The following is a 16,760-nucleotide window of genomic DNA, read 5'->3' on the forward strand; positions in this document are numbered from 1 at the left end:
TCCCCCACGTGACAGGCGCTTGCCCTCTCCGCCACACTATCCACACACTTCATAATGACCAGTCCTTTACTCTCAATTATAGTCTGGGCAACCCTGTCAATAGGCCAGTGCTTTATAGGTCTACATTTGACCCTTGAACCCCAACCCTAACCCAACCCTAACCCTGACCCTGACCCTGACCCCTGACCCCTGACCCTGACCCTGACCTCACAAGGGCTTAAAAATCTTGACAGACCACATCATTAATCACATGATTGTTATACAATATACTTCATTTCAACAGGTCTAACTGTGATTTTCATTCCACACAACCCCAGGCTTGTGTACTCCAGTCACGTGGGAGGAGCCTTGACACTCACTCACTCCCTCTCAGAGCTCACTTCTACTGCAGCAGCCAGAGACGAATCAACTCACTGTCTCACCTCCACTAGTCGGGCCAAACTTTGCAATAGTGCTGGTCCTGAAGAAGATCCACATGGATTGAAATGTCAACAAACAGCACCACATTACTTAGGACTAACTAAAGCTCTCCAACACCTGTTTTTTCCCCTTGAGGGCAAACCCCTCCCCCCCCCCCCTTTTCTTTGTCTCCTCTCTCGCCTGTTCTCCTCACTTCTCCCGTGAGGAAACGCCTTCCCTTAATTTCTTTTTAGATTTTTTTTTCAGCATTTTGCCCCCTTTCTGACTCCCTTTTCATTACGTTTCACCTTTTCACCTCACCCCCCTCCTTTTCATTTTACATATCTCCCTGTCCCCTTTTGGGAAAGCGCTTTTTCTTGCTCCTTCTTTCTTTACAGTTTATATTTTCATTTCCACTATTCTTTTCTTTGCTTTTTTTATATTTTTGATATAACAAAGGCTGCCACAGGAGAACATTACAAACACATACACACCAAATACAATATTAAAAGACACATACACACAACATAAAAACAGACCACACATGCACACACATCTACATTAAACATAAAAACCAAGACAAATAATGAAAAAATACACAAACATCAACAAAAAACATGCAAAAACACACTACAAGCACCTACACAACCATCGCTGATAGTGCCTGGACAACACTCCACTGTGGCAGACAGCACCACAATTAATACAAGGGGAGTCAGTATGGCTGGGCTGCCTCTGGCAGGATGGACAGTGCATCTCCCTTCCCCTCTGGCAAAGGATTGGCTACAGTCCCCTATCCTAACCCTGACTAACCACACTCACTCATGTTTTCCAAGCAGGCATTAGCATGATAGGACAGGGGGCGTGGCTACACAATATACTCACAATACACCTGTCACCTCATTACACAAACTGTTTTTGCCTTAACAGCTGCAGCATTTCATGTAGAAATGCAGGACGATTGCATCAATCCTCTGACTTCACCTTGTACAAAGGTGTCTCCCAGGATTAGCATCCTGAAAACAGGCTTGCCAGGCTCCTGTCTCCCAGCAACTCATTTCTCCCACCAGCACTTTCACTCATGGTTCTACTCACATAGTGACTATTCTGCATACTCTACTTATTGTTTTTACAATTTACCCTATTTAGCCAACTTCCTTGAAAGCACCTTTCATATTGCACACGGTTTTACACTATACACACGTTTATTTTACAATTGAAACCGTTTTTACCCATTTTTTTCAAGACCTCACTGCCTGGCAGGAGTACTTGCCTCTGACTGCTGCATCGCCACGCATGGGCGGGGTTACTGATAGTGACGTCACTACCAGAAAAAGCACCGCCATCCTGTGGCGGGCTTAGCAGGCTCCTGTCTCCCAGCATGCCTTTCCCTCACCAGCACAGCCCATTTCCTTCAATTAACACCGTTTTTCTCCGGGTTTTTTTCACACAAACTTCATCCCTACTACAGGTATATGCCATATCGTCGCATATTGGCGGTGACGTCACCAATTAGCGGGGTCACCGACGTCTTCCGTCGGCACCATGACTGAGATACTTAGTGGGATTCATGACATCCCAGCAGACACAGCATAGCGACAGCAAGGACAAAAAAGAAAAAAAAAAAAATTACTTTTGGACTTAGGGACACTCATCTGGTAAGCACTCGCAAATTTTTTTTTTTTACACTTAATCCCTGGGGTTGTGCGGTGTACTGGAACACAGGGATTTTTATTTCTTTATTTTCTTTTACCACCACTGAGGTTGTGCGGTATACTGGAACACAGTGCGTGGTTGTTTTTTGCCTTTCCCTGGCTTCTATGGGGATCAGACATGCTGAACGCGTCCCAGCTTGCCCTGATCCTTCAGGCCTCTGACATAACCAGGAGGGCACCGCGAAACCCTAATACTACATGTATGTGCTAAGCATTTTACACCAGAGTCTTTCAGTAACCTATTTCAGTTCCAGTCAAACTTTGCCACTAAACTGTGGCTGAATGTTGGAGCCATACCAACTCTCCGTGAGACGCCTTCAACATCGGAGGAGATAAGTTATCATGTTTTACCATGTTTAATCAATTTGAGTTATGTGTTGGCAATATAGGCCTAGCGTTAGCTGTGTAGCTGTAACTGTTAGCCGTGTAACATTAGCTGTAGCTGTTAGTTGTGTAGCTGTAGCTGTTAGCCATGTAACGTTAGCTGTAGCTGTTAACTGCGTAAGGTTACTTGTGTAGCTGTAGCTGTTAGCCATGTAACGTTAGCTATACCTGTTAGCTGTCTAAGGTTAGTTGTGTACCTGTAGCTGTTAACCGTGTAACGTTAGCTGTGTAAGGTTACTTGTGTAGCTGTAGCTGTTAGCCGTGTAACATTAGCTGTACCTGTTAGCTGTGTAAGGTTACTCGTGTAGCTGTAGCTGTTAGCCATGTAGCTGTTAGCCATGTAACGTTAGCTGTGTAAGGTTACTTGTGTAGCTGTAGCTGTTAGCCGTGTAACGTTAGCTGTGTAGCTGTACCTGTTAGCTGTGTAAGGTTACTTGTGTAGCTGTTGGCCATGTAACGTTAGCTGTGTAAGGTTTGTTGTCTAAGGTTACTTGTCTAGCTGTAGCTGTTAGCCATGTAACGTTAGCTATACCTGTTAGCTGTCTAAGGTTAGTTGTGTAGCTGTAGCTGTTAACCGTGTAACATTAGCTGTGTAAGGTTACTTGTGTAGCTGTAGCTGTTACCCGTGTAACGTTAGCTGTAGCTGTTAGCTGTGTAACGTTACTTGTGTAGCTGTTAGCCGTGTAACGTTAGCTATACCTGTTAGCTGTGTAAGGTTACTCGTGTAGCTGTAGCTGTTAGCCATGTAGCTGTTATCCATGTAACGTTAGCTGTGTAAGGTTACTTGTGTAGCTGTACCTATTAGCTGTGTAAGTTTACTTGTGTAGCTGTAGCTGTTAGCCATGTAGCTGTTATCCGTGTAACGTTAGCTATATAAGGTTACTTGTGTAGCTGTACCTGTTAGCTGTGTAAGTTTACTTGTGTAGCTGTAGCTGTTGGCCGTGTAACGTTAGTTGTGTAAGGTTACTTGTGTAGCTGTAGCTGTTACCCGTGTAACGTTAGCTGTGTAAGGTTACTTGTGTAGCTGTAGCTGTTAGCCGTGTAACGTTAGCTGTGTAAGGTTACTTGTGTAGCTGTAGCTGTTAGCTATCTAACTGTAGCTGTGTGTGAAAGGAAACTTTCTGTCTCATTATACCACTGACGCGTAGTATAGAAAAGTCACAGCAGCTGTAGCCTTTTTTCACATGTATGCTGTTACCATTGCGCATTAGTGAAAAGGCTTTTAATGTTTAACATGTTAATATGTTGACGTTATATTTCCTACTAAGAACGGAGGAGGAGCGGTGGGGGTTGCGGGGGTTTTGACGGAGAGACTGAACTACATTAGTTAAATGTGGCAGCGCTGGAAAGAAACTTAATCTTCTTCTTCCCGGCTGGTCCGCACACTTGCTTGCAGTTTGTAATACCAAGATAGCCAAGTTCACGCAACAGCAGCTGCTGCTAATCAATGCTCATTAATGGGGCAGAGCTGTAGGCTCAAAAAGTAGTGCACACGATACAGTTTGCCTGTTCTGGAGCTTCAACCGATAACAGCACAGACACAGTACGCAAGACAACTATGCCAAATAAAGCTTTTTGTGTACTTTACTACATAGAAAACATACTGTAACATGGCTCTGTTACATGGCTATTTTAGTCTTACTCTCAAGTAATTTTACTTTATTCAAACTTGGCCAATAGGTACAGTAGGCCTGCCCATTGTTTTTTCACATTGACATATTTTATCTACAACATCTGTCATAAGATGTGTACATCATTCTTCTGTTTTGTTTTCTTTTATAATAGTGTTATTTATAGAGTAGATGGTTCATTGATTAATCTTTTTTTGCCTTTTGACATGACCCATTTCAGATAGATAACTTTGATTACTTCCTCAGGTGAGCACACCACAAATCAGTGCAGGAAAAAGACATGTTTCCTGCCAGACTGATCCCCCCACCACATGCACCGTTGGCACTCGGTTGTCTATGAGGACATTACAGCCACACTTCAGAACTACAGGTTTGTAGCTGTGTGTAATTTTTTTTTTATTTACATGGTGATGAAAACTCATATTATTTCACTGTAACTCAGGCTGTTTCATTCAGGTGTTTTTATGCATTGTTGCTTGGATTAACTAGTGAAATAAAATCTTTTAACAGCTGTCCAGGCCTCTGTGTCCTGCAAAGACAGTTGTACATCCACACTTCCTAGTGCAGCCACCAACCCCCTTTTAACTTCCACACCCACGAAGAGACCGGCAAAAAGACCTTGTGAGGAAATGGAGGAGGAAGAGGAGGATCCATTTGAGAGCACATCTTCAATGGCAGAGTCACGAGGGGAGGATGTCACCTATGATCCTGCAAGCTCTGTCTGACTGTCACTTTCAACAGACATGTCGTAAGTTGCTCTAATGTCCCTACATGCATGCCAAATATTATGCGACTTCATTGTAAATACAAAGAGTGAATATTTTGGCAGCTACAGTCTTTATGTGTTCATTTTTTCCTCTTTTTTTCTTTCTTTCTTGAAAGTGCTGTAGTATCAAACGCTCCGCACAAGACCAAGAAGTATATTGTGCATGAGTCCTGCATTATGGAGCTGTTTGAGTTGTGCCCTATTTGCAAGTGTCTGTGTGAGGTTCGGACCAGGACGATTGGGACATTCCTAACCGTGGACCAACTGTGTCCACATTGTCAGTTCACCCGGCATTGGAAGAGTCAGCCTGTTCTGGGGAGTACTCCAGCTGGGAACATCGAACTTTCTGCAGCGGTGTACATCGGTGGAGCATCTTTCTTCAAACTTCAAAAGGTTAGAGGAAAACAAAATGTATATCCTCACAGTAGAACATGGCAAATAGCAGTAAATATAGCAGATCTTTATTTACCATCAAAAATGTTTTTGTTTTTATCTGAATTCAGATCTTCAAAGCTATGCAACTGCAGGTGTTCCAATATGACACCTTTCGTCAACATGCCCGTATGTTCATTGACCCAGCGATTGTACACCAGTGGACCTCTTCACAAAATAACATCCTACAACGTCTCAGCCCGAAGGTGCCAAGTTTGATTCCCAATCTGGACTAGGGCCTTTCTTTATGGTGTTTACATGTTCTCTGCGTGTCTGTGCGGCTTTCCGTCAGATTCTCTGGTTTCTTCCCACCGTCGAAATATACACATTGTGTATGAAAGTGTGAATGTGACAGGGCCCACTTGAAAAAAAATTCAAACACAACTAATAAGGTTAGTCATAAACTCGTAGATGATGTCAGATGAGCATGGATGTTGACAAAACTTCACAAATTCTTCTGTTGGTATGGGTGTGTGTGGGAAAGGTACAGTAAAAACAAATTTCTACCCCCCAAAAAAGTGTGTAGTATAATGTATTATGATTTATATTTTACAGATTGTAACAATGTTTTCCCAGGGCACTCCGCAAAGTTTGGAAGTGACACCATGATGGACCTCAGAACCAACAGAGTTATTGATATTCAATTGGTTCAGGTGAGTGTGATTGAATGAGATTTTAATGTCTTTTCATATTTATATACAAGTTTTATATAAGTATTTGTTTGTGATTTGACAGAGGAACGAGGTTGGTGGAAGCTACCACATGGAAAAAGAGGGGCTGCAGAGGAGTCTGACCTTGTTAAATGAACGGGGTGTGACTCTGGACTGTATTCTTACTGACCGTCATCCACAAATCCAGAAATTCCTGAGGGAAAGCAACATCACCCAATTCTTTGACTTTTGGCATATCGAGAAAGGTCTTATTCCTGATGATGATATACAGTGTAACAAATATAGAAGCACGCTCACCATATAGGTGATAAATTTGGAATTCTAGAAAGTGCATTGAAGCAGTCACCACTAAACACACACAGCAGTTTTTTGGTATGTGTGCAGCTAAATTCCATGATTACACTTATTGTCTTTCATGCTTCTCACAATCAGGTTTCCATAATGTAACATTGTTGCACTGTTAAACATGAATGTTTTTTTTCTCTACAAGTGTGATTCACTTTTTTTTTTTATAAATTCTGCAAAGCAAGTGATCATTCAGTGGCCCCTATGTTTGTGATTATTATTACAGAAGACCAATGTATTTCTTCTGATCTTCAGGAATTTCAAAGCAACTAGACAACTACGCCAAGATGAAAGACTGTGAGAGGTTACGGAACTGTATGCATTCAATCAAAGATCACATCTACTGGACTGCAGCATCATCCACGACTGGACCTGAGAGGGTGGCAAAATGGAACTCCATCCTGAACCATGTGTAGAATATCCACACACATGAGGACCCCATTTTCCCTAACTGCCAACATGAACTGCGCAAAACCAGGGACAAAAACAAATGGCAAGCAGGTTTGTTATATGCATAGACAACATTAGTATTAAGTGTATTATTAAACTTAAAATTGTATTCATTCATTCCTTTTGTGTCTTTTAAAGAATTCTGAAAAACAATATCCTGGGCCACTATTTTCGTGGTCACTAAAGAAAATAGGCCTGTATTTGGCACAGGCATTGACATAAGACAGGCCTCTTTGATTAATTTTACACTAATATTCTTTCACAATTGAGATGGGAAACACTATCAAAGTGATTATTTGAATTGGATTACATTTAATATTATCACTATTATACTGCATTGTGAAATAATAAAGTATTGCATTTGCCGGTCAGAAAATTGTTTTTGGAGCCATCTTCTGTGCTTAAAAACACATAGTCACATAGGACAAATGACAGACCAGGGGTTTATCTGAAAATAGACTGTTAATTAAAGTGTTACAGTAATCAAAGAAGACTTTGTAATTGATTTGGTATTATGTTTTTCCCCTCCTATTTAGGAACACCAGAATTCTTCAAATTGGAGAAGGTCAGGTCGAACAAGCGAATCCTGAAAGCTGTGGAAAAAATCAGTCCCCACCACCAAACATCATCTGTGGAGGCTTTCCACAGTGTCATCCTTCGTTTTGCACCCAAGAACGTGGTTTTTCCTTTTCTTGGAATGCTGTGCAGGTAAAGATAACGGAGCTAACTCCATAAATCTTAGCATGTGCAAATTATTTTCAATGTAACATTTTTATTGTATCTCTAGACTCTACTTGGCTGTACTCTACTACAATAAGAATGCTGACCGACCACAAGCCAAAACTTCTGCTGGAGAACCAGTCTTCAAGCTGCACTTCCCAAAGGCCAAGAAGGGAGAGTGTGTGGCTAAACCAGTTAAGACTGAGCCAACTTTTTGTGAGTTTAAAATACTTTATTTTCTATCCAAATACAGAAATGCAAACTTTTAGCCATCTTATTTACATAACTTACAAAACACAATGAATTATTTATAGAATATAAAAAGAAAACAATCATGTAAAGTGAAATGCAAATAACTTTCAAAATGTTTGTTTTTGTCACATGTGCCCACACAAATAAAATGTAAGCTTTTTTTCCCCCCTTGTGCTTTATCTAAATATTGCACAGACTATGTTCAGGTCTTGATGGACCTGATCTTCAAAAAAGTCTTTGTGGACCCGGCACCTTACATGGAGGAGGTAATTAAGATTCCCATCCCAAGAGACTTGCGAGCAGAGTATGTGCGACCAGACAAAGAAGGAGGTCATCGCAAGCTATGTCTCTCGCTTCAATCAAGAGGTGGCAGCTTGAATCCTACGTATCTGCCTTCTGGATCCGGAAATTCACGGCATATACGTAGCACCACACATGCTGGAACAACCACCCATACCCTCCGTCCAAGGAAGCCTCAACGCCATCCAACAAAGCTTCGGTATCCCACATACCTGAAACGCCTGAAAAAAATCAAGTGTTATAACACATTAATTATTTTACAACATTTTTTACATTCAGGTGTCCTGAAAAGCCCAAAGGCAACTTTTAGTTAACATCTTATTTTGAACTGTAATCTCCTGTAAATATTGTATATATATTTTCATTGTTTTCTATTTGGGATTTTTAAAATATTTGCATGTTTTCTATTTTTTATATAACTTTGGTTTGATTTGATCACTTTTTTTATACTCATTTATGTTGTGATTGTGAGAAAAAGAACACTGATACTGCTTTTTTGTCTGTTGCAAATAAAAGCACCACTCAACAAATTTGTTTAATTTCAAAGATCATATATGTGAATGCAAACAAAGCTATATTGTATGACCAACATGGTTTTGAATTTTAGCTATTACTATACTATTGTGGTATGACTGTTATGACCACTGAAATATGACTTGATAGCATGAAGTCACACAATGATGCTTATATTTTTCATGTCATACAATAATACTTAATTTTTCATGGGGGACATTGACAGAGATCATACAGATAAAACAAGCCAACTTACTTCTCTATTCCCCTAATCTGTAAACGGCCATAATTTGCTCTGTAGTGGTTGAATTCCCTCTGTCAACAGTAGGCATTCACGCAAACAGGCTCTAAACCAGGGTGGTCCAACATGCAGGTCATATGGTCATCTACCTGCTGCATCCGTCTTAGAACCTAAGGTAAAGTGTATAAGGTAAGTGTTAATGTGGATAACAATAAAATTATGTAATAAGTCAAACTGTGGCCAAAACAATATTACCTGTGGTATTTCCCGGCAGCAGACATTCTCCTGCTCTGTAGGCATTGTTGCACAGTTTCCACATGAGCACCTGTAATACACACCATAAAAATATTAAATATTAAACAAGAAAATGCAAAACTGGATTATTGTAGGCTACTCAGTAACATTTCAAAAGCACATTATTTTGAATTAGAAATAATAGTTTATTGAGACTGAAGAGAATAGTGGAAATAGTGTTTGCAGTAATCATAAAACAGCTGTAAGCTACAATAATTACTGTAAGGTAGCCACGAGAGTATGTATGAACAAATTGCTGGTTTTTGAAGCAGCGCAAACTACAAACACAGCAGACTGCCTTGAATTCTGATAAATGAGTAGAGGTGGATGATTACAACTAGATAATATATTGATAAAACATAGCAATGTTGAATTATAGTGTCATTATTTCGTTGTAATAACTAAGCCTGTGTACCCACAGGCTTAGTTATTACTAATGGAGCGTAACGTAGGTTCGTCTGCTCAAACAGAATTGTGTGTTGTTCTCCAGCATTAGATTTGTTTTTTTGTTTCTCTGAGAAACACTTGGCGTTTTCAGGTTTTGTACTTTTCAATGGGCATAAGAGAGAGCCGTATACATTATATACAAAGTTACAAAAGAAAAAGAAAAAACGAGGCAATATCGCGTTGTATTGCCGTTTTCAACTTTTACCCTTTCAATGGGCATAACAAAAGGACACTATTCTCCGCTGGAAAAAACATTGTCAAAAACGTTTAAAAATATCAAAACTTACCATTCAGAAACTTCTTGCTGCATTCGCACTACTTCCTCTCGTTCTTCTTGCTGCTCTTCTCCCTCTTCAACCTCACATTCAGGGTCAAATATATCAGTTTTGACTATTGCGCTCCTTCTAGCCGCCATCTTTACAGACTCTGACTGGGTTGTCATGGTTGTGGGTTGGTGGGAGCACGACCTTCGGGAGGGAGGGGGCGTGGAAAGCAGCAGCTCATTGCATTAAAGCCACAGTGCAACAAAACAGCTTGTCCAACTGACTCAGGAGTTTTCAGGTACATGCTGTATGCCTAATCTGAGAGAAATTTTCCTGCACAAACGGCAAATACATGCTTTTGGGGGCCTCACTGAAATATTTATTATTTTTAAATGTGGCATAATATGGGACCTTTACAATTATTACCTCCGCTTAAACACGCACTGACTAATTTTAATCACAAACCCAACCTTTGCCTCAAAATAACAAAGTGGTTAGTGTAGTGTAGGTCAGACTGGGACACACCCCAAAGACGGCGCATCTTCGGCGGGACCTTCCTTGGGGGAGACTGTCTTGTGTTAAGTGGTCAAAACGCTCGTTGATCCCAAGGCGCACAACTGACGATGTGTCCCAGGGGTAGGTGGGTACCTTGCAGCGTCTTATTCCAGACTGAAACTGATTCAGAAAACGCCACCCGTTTTTCGCCTTTGGGGCTTCACACTTCGTGCCCTTAAATCCAGCCTGTTGCAGTAGTTGGCCTTCACTGGTGTGGACCACATGGAGGCATCTGCTGTCACAACATGTCAGCATGGATGTGGCGTCCTACTCTGTTCCCGCTCACTCAGTACAAACGTCAAACTCTACCGTTAGTGGTTTATATGATTCTTAATGCTACGCCTAACCTGGTAGTTCCCCCCTTTGTTTCAACTTTAAAGCTCACTTGAGCGCAACTGGGTCAAATAGTTCAAAATATCAAATACTTCAAGTTTACAATAAAAACATGACCAATGTAACACTTACTCTGAAAATAGGACTTCCACATTAAAATTATCCTTACCTGTCATAGCTGGCAATTCCTTTGGGGTTATGCTTTGCCCCCAACCTTTTGTTTGGTGAATATCTTTAGGGAATTAGGCTGTGTGCTGTCATGACAAGTCGCACCGTGGACACCTCGCATTCCCATCCTCCTCCCTTCCCCTAACCCTACTTTGTCCAGTTTTGGTCTACTGTGGCCCGTTTTGAGCTGCTTTGGCCCGATTTGGGCTGCTTTGTCCCGTTTGGCCTACTTTGACAAGTTTTGGGCTACTTTTTCCCATTTTAGCCTACTTTGTCCAGTTTTGGGCTACTTTGGCCAATTTGGGGCTACTTTATCCTGTTTTGGTCTACTTTCTCCCGTTTGGGCTACTTTGGCCCGTTTTGGGCTACTTTGTCTCGTTTGGGCTGCTTTGTTGGTTTTGGGCTACTTTGTGACGTTTGGGCTACTTTGTCAAGTTTTGGGTTACTTTGTCCCGTTTTGGGCTACTTTGTCTCGTTTAGGCTACTTTGTCACGTTTTGGGCTACTTATGCCCATTTTAGGCTACTTTGTCCAGTTTTGGGCTACTTTATACTGTTTTGGTCTTCTTTGTCCCGTTTTGGGCTACTTTGTCCCTTTTGGGCTACTTTGTCCCGTTTGGGTTTATTTTGTCCCGTTTGTGCTACTTTTGCCTTTTTTAGGCTACTTTGTCCCGTTTGGGCTACTTTGGCCCGTTTTGGGCTGCTTTGTCCAGTTTGGGCTACTTTAACAAGTTTTGCTCTACTTTACCCTGTTTTGGTCTGCTTTGTTCCGTTTTGGTCTACTTTGACCCGTTTTGGACTATTTTATGCTATTTTTGTCTACTTTGTCAAGTTTTAAGTTATTTTGGCCCGTTTTGGATTACTTTTTCATGTTTGGGCTACTTTGTCCCGTTTTGGGCTACTTTTGCCCAATTTAGTTTACTTTGTCCAGTTTTAGCCTACTTTGTCCAGTTGTAGGCTACTTTGGCCCGTTTTGGGCAACTTTATCCTGTTTCTGGGTACTTTCTCCCGTTTCCGCTACTTTGTCAAGTTTTTGGTTACTTTGTCCCATTTGAGCTACTTTGGCCCGTTCTGGGCTACTTTATTCCGTTTTGGTCTACTTTGTCCCGTTTTATCCTACTTTGTCCAGTTTTGGGCTACTTTGGCCCGTTTTGGGCTACTTTGTCGCGTTTGAGCTAATTTTGCCTTTTTTGTATTACTTAGGCCCGTTTTGGGCAACTTTCTCCCGTTTTGGGCTACTTTTGCCGATTTTAGCATACTCTGTCCAGTTTTGAGCTATTTTGTCCCGTTTTGGAGTACTTTTGCCAATTTTAGGCTACTTTGTCCAGTTTTGGGCTTTTTGGCCCGTTTTGGGCTACTTTTACCGATTTTAGCCTACTCTGTCCAGTTTTGAGCTATTTTGTCCAGTTTTGGGCTACTTTATCATGTTTTGGTCTATTTTGTCCAGTTTTGGGCTACTTTAACATGTTTTGGTCTACTTTGTCCCGTCTGGGCTACTTTGTCAAGTTATAAGTTACTTTGTCCCGTTTGGGCTAATTTTGCCCATTTTAGCCTTCTTTGTCCAGTTTTGGGCTACTTTGGCCCGTTTTGGGCTACTTGTCCCATTTTGGGCTACGTTGGCCCATTTTAACCTACTTTGTCCAGTTTTGGGCTACTTTGGCTCGTTTTGGTCTACTTTATCCTGTTTTGGGCTACTTTCTCCCATTTCCGCTACTTTGTCCCGTTTTGTGCTACTTTGTCTCTTTTGAGCTACTATTGCCTTTTTTGGGCTACTTTGGACTGATTTGGGCTGCTTTGTCCCGTTTGGGCTACTTTCTCCCGTTTGGGCTACTTTCTCCCGTTTTTGGCTATTTTGTGCCGTTTTGAGCTACTTTTTCAAGTTTTGGGTTACTTTGTCCCGTTTTGGGTTACTTTGGCCAATTTTGGGCTACTTTATCCTGTTTTGGTCTACTTTCTCCCGTTTGGGTTACTTTGTCCCGTATGGGCTACTTTTGCATTTTTTAGGCTACTTTGTCCCGTTTGCGTTACTTTGCCCCGGTTTGGGCTGCTTTGTCCCGTGGGGGCTACTTTGACAATTTTTGCTCTACTTCATTCTGTTTTGGTATGCTTTGTCCCGTTTTGGGCTACTTTGTCAAGTTTTGCTCTACTTTGTCCCGTTTTGGGTTACTTTGTCTCGTTTGGGCTACATTGTCCAGTTTTGGGCTACTTTTACCCATTTTAGCCTACTTTGTCCAGTATTAGGCTACTTTGTCCCGTTTTGGGCTACTTTGTCTCGTTTAGGCTACTTTGTCCAGTTTTGAGCTACTTTGGCTAATTTTGGGCTACTTTATCCTGTTTTGGTCTACTTTCTCCCGTTTGGGCTACATTGGCCCGTTTTGGGCGACTTTGTCCCGATTTGGCCTGCTTTGTCCCGTTTGGGCTACTTTCTCCCGTTTTGGTCTACTTTTGCCCATTTTAGCATACTTTGTCCAGTTTTGGGCTACTTTGTTCCGTTTTGGGCTACTTTATCAGGTTTTGAGCTACTTTCTCCCGTTTCCGCTACTTTTGGGTTACTTTGTCCCATTTTGGGCTACTTTGTCCCGTTTTGGGCTACTTTTTCCCATTTTAGGCTACTTTGTGCCGTTTTGGGCGACTTTTACCCGTTTTGGGCTACTTTTGCCCATTTTAGCCTACTTTGTCCAGTTCTGGGCTACTTTTGCCCATTTTAGCCTACTTTGTCCAGTTTTGGCCGACTTTGTCCCGTTTTTGGCTACTTTGTCCCGTCTGGGCTACTTTGACAAGTTTTGGGTTACTTTGTCCAATTTTGGGTTACTTTATCCCGTTTTGGGCTACTTTGTCCCGTCTTGGGCTACTGTTGCCCATTTTAGCTTACTTTGTCCAGTTTTGGGCTGATTGGCCCGTTTTTGGGCTACTTTATCCTTTTTTGGTTTTTCTGGTTCTGTTTTATCCTACTTTGTCCAGTTTTGGGCTACTTTCTCCAATTTCCGCTACTTTGTCAAGATTTGGGTTACTTTGTCCCATTTTGTGCTACTTTGTCTCTTTTGAGCTACTTTTGCCGTTTTTGGGCTACTTTGGCCTTATTTGGGCTGCTTTCTCCCGTTTGGGCTACTTTATCCTGTTTCCGCTACTTTGTCAAGTTTTGGGTTACTTTGGCCTACTTTGGCCCATTTTAGCCTACTTTGTCCAGTTTTGAGCTGTCCCGTCTGGGCTACTTTGTCATGTTTTGGTCTACTTTGTCCCGTCTGGGCCACTTTGTCAAGTTTTGTGTTGTCCCGTTTTGGGTTACTTTATCCCGTTTGGGCTAATTTTGCCCATTTTAGGCTTCTTTGTAACGTTTTGGGCGACTTTGTGCCGTTTTGGGCTACTTTGGCCCTTTTTAACCTACTTTGTCCAGTTTTGAGCAACTGTGTCCCGTTTTGGGCTACTTTTGCCCATTTTAGCCTTCTTTGTCCAGTTTTGGGCTACTTTGGCTCGTTTTAGGCTACATTATCATGTTTTCGTGTACTTTGTCCAGTTTTGGGCAACATTGTGCCGTTTTGGGCTACTTTTTCCCGAAATGGGCTGCTTTCTCCCGTTTGGGTTACTTTCTCCCATTTGGGCTACTTTGTCCCGTTTTGGGCTACGTTGACCCGTTTTGGGCTACTTTTGCCCATTTTATGCTACTTTGGACCGTTTTGGGCTACAATGTCCCGTCTGGGCTACTTTGTCAAGTTTTGGTTTACTTTGTCCCGTTTTGGGTTACTTTATCCCGTTTGGGCTACTTTTTTCCCATTTTAGTCTACTTTGCCCATTTTAGCCGACTTTGTGCCGTTTTGGGCTACTTTGGCTCTTTTTGGGATACTTTAATATGGTTTGGTCTACTTCATCCTGTTTTGGGCTACTTTGTCCTGTTTTGTACTACTTTGTCCCGTTTGGGCGACTTTGTCCCGTTTTCGGCTACTTTTGCCCATTTTAGCCTACTTTGTCCAGTTTTGGGCTACTTTGGCTCGTTTTGGGCTACTTTATCATGTTTTGGTCTACTTTGTACCGTTTTTGGCTACTTTGTCCCGTCTGGGCTACTTTGTCAAGTTTTGGGTTACCTTGTCCAGTTTTGGGCGACTTTTACCCGTTTTGGGCTACTTTTGCCCATTTTAGCCTACTTTGTCCAGTTCTGGGCTACTTTTGCCCATTTTAGCCTACTTTGTTCAGTTTTGGCAAACTTTGTCCCGTTTTTGGCTACTTTGTCCCGTCTGGGCTACTTTGTCAAGTTTTGGGTTACTTTGTCCAGTTTTGGGTTACTTTATCCCGTGTGGGCTACGTTTGCCCATTTTAGCCTACTTTGTCCAGTTTTGGGCTACTTTCTCCCGTTTGGGCTACTTTTGCCTTTTTTGGGCTACTTTGGCCCGTTTTTGGCTACTTTGTCCCGTCTGGGCTACTTTGTCAGGTTTTGGGTTACTTTTGCCCATTTTAGCCTACTTTGTCCAGTTTTGGGGTACTTTGGGTCGTTTTGGGCTACCTTATCATGTTTTGGTCTACTTTGTCCAGTTTTGGGCAACTTTGTGCCGTTTTGGGCTACTTTGTCCCGAAATGGGCTGCTTTCTCCCGTTTGGGCTACTTTCTCCCGTTTGGGCTACTTTGTCCCGTTTTGGGCTACTTTTTCCCATTTTATGCTACTTTGTACCGTTTTGGGCTACTTTTGCCTTTTTTAGGCTGCTTTGTCAAGTTTTGGGTTATTTTGTCCTGTTTTGGGCTATTTTGTCCCGTTTGGGCTACTTTGTCCCGTTTTGGGCTACTTTGAACCGTTTTGGGCTACTTTATCCTGTTTTAGTCTATGTTGTCCCGTTTTGGGCTACTTTGTCCCGTTTGGGTTACTTTATCCCGTTTTGTGCTACTTTTTCGCATTTTAGGCTACTTTGTCCAATTTTGGCCGACTTTGTCCCGTTTTGGGCTACTTTTGCCCATTTTAGCCTACTTTTGTCCAGTTTTGGGCTACTTTGGCTCATTTTGGGCTACTTTTTCATGTTTTGGTCTACTTTGTCCCGTTTTTGGCTACTTTGTCAACTTTTGGGCTACTTTGGCCAATTTTGACCTACTTTATCCTGTTTTGCTATACTTTCTCCCGTTTGGGCTACTTTGTCCCGTTGTGGGCTACTTTCTCTCGTTTGGGCTGTTGTTCGTTGTGGGCTACTTTGTCCCGTTTTTAGCTACTTTGTCAAGTTTTGCGTTACTTTGTCCCGTTTTGGGCTACTTTGTCACGTTTTGGGCTACTTTATCCCGTTTTGGGCTACTTTTACCCATTTTAGGCTACTTTAGACCGTTTTGGGCTGCTTTGTTCCGTTTTGGGCTACTTTTGCCTTTTTTAAGCTGCTTTGTCAAGTTTTGGGTTACTTTGTCCCGAAATGGGCTGCTTTGTCCCGTTTGGGCTACTTTATCCTGTTTTGGGCTCCTTTGTCCCGTTTTGGGCTACTTTTGCCTTTTTTAGGCTGCTTTGTCAAGTTTTGGTATTTTGTCCCGTTTTGGGCTATTTTGAACCGTTTTGGGCTACTTTATCCTGTTTTAGTCTACGTTGTCCCGTTTTGGGCTACTTTGTCATGTTTTGGGTTACTTTGTCTCGTTTGGGCTACTTTGGCCCGTTTTGGGCTACTTTTTCCCATTTTAGGCTACTTTGTGCCGTTTGGGCTACTTTTGCCCATTTTAGCCGACTTTGTCCAGTTTTGGGCTACTTTGTCCCATTTTGGGTGACTTTTTTTTTCCGTTTTAGGCTATTTTGTCTCGTTTTAGGTGACTGTCCCATTTTGGGTGACTTTGGCCATTTTTGGGCGATTTTTTTCTGTTGTTGGGCAACAGGGTAAAGTTCCAGGGTTTAGAGGGGGTTAATGTGGAGCTATTTATTCCACAGAGAAT

At 41.9% G+C, this 16,760-nt stretch overlaps 1 protein-coding gene and 1 long non-coding RNA gene across 2 annotated transcripts in view; one reads left to right on the top strand and one right to left on the bottom strand.

The window, feature by feature from the left end:
• Positions 1 to 16,760, top strand: part of LOC126402867 (uncharacterized) — a 38,950-nt gene that overhangs the window by 14,953 nt on the left and 7,237 nt on the right. Inside the window, exon 2 of the mRNA XM_050065188.1 lies at positions 4,376 to 4,499. Coding sequence (XP_049921145.1) covers positions 4,466 to 4,499 — 34 coding nt within the window. The 5' untranslated portion in view covers positions 4,376 to 4,465. The remainder of the gene's footprint in view (positions 1 to 4,375; positions 4,500 to 16,760) is intronic.
• LOC126402871 (uncharacterized) lies at positions 7,966 to 9,986 on the bottom strand. The gene is made up of 4 exons (XR_007571265.1): positions 9,848 to 9,986; positions 9,075 to 9,144; positions 8,835 to 8,989; positions 7,966 to 8,286 (listed from the first exon to the last, which is right to left on the bottom strand). It is a non-coding gene; the product is annotated as an uncharacterized LOC126402871 (long non-coding RNA).

This window comes from Epinephelus moara, chromosome 16 (genome assembly GCF_006386435.1).
Source record: "Epinephelus moara isolate mb chromosome 16, YSFRI_EMoa_1.0, whole genome shotgun sequence".
Classification (NCBI taxonomy): domain Eukaryota; kingdom Metazoa; phylum Chordata; class Actinopteri; order Perciformes; family Serranidae; genus Epinephelus; species Epinephelus moara.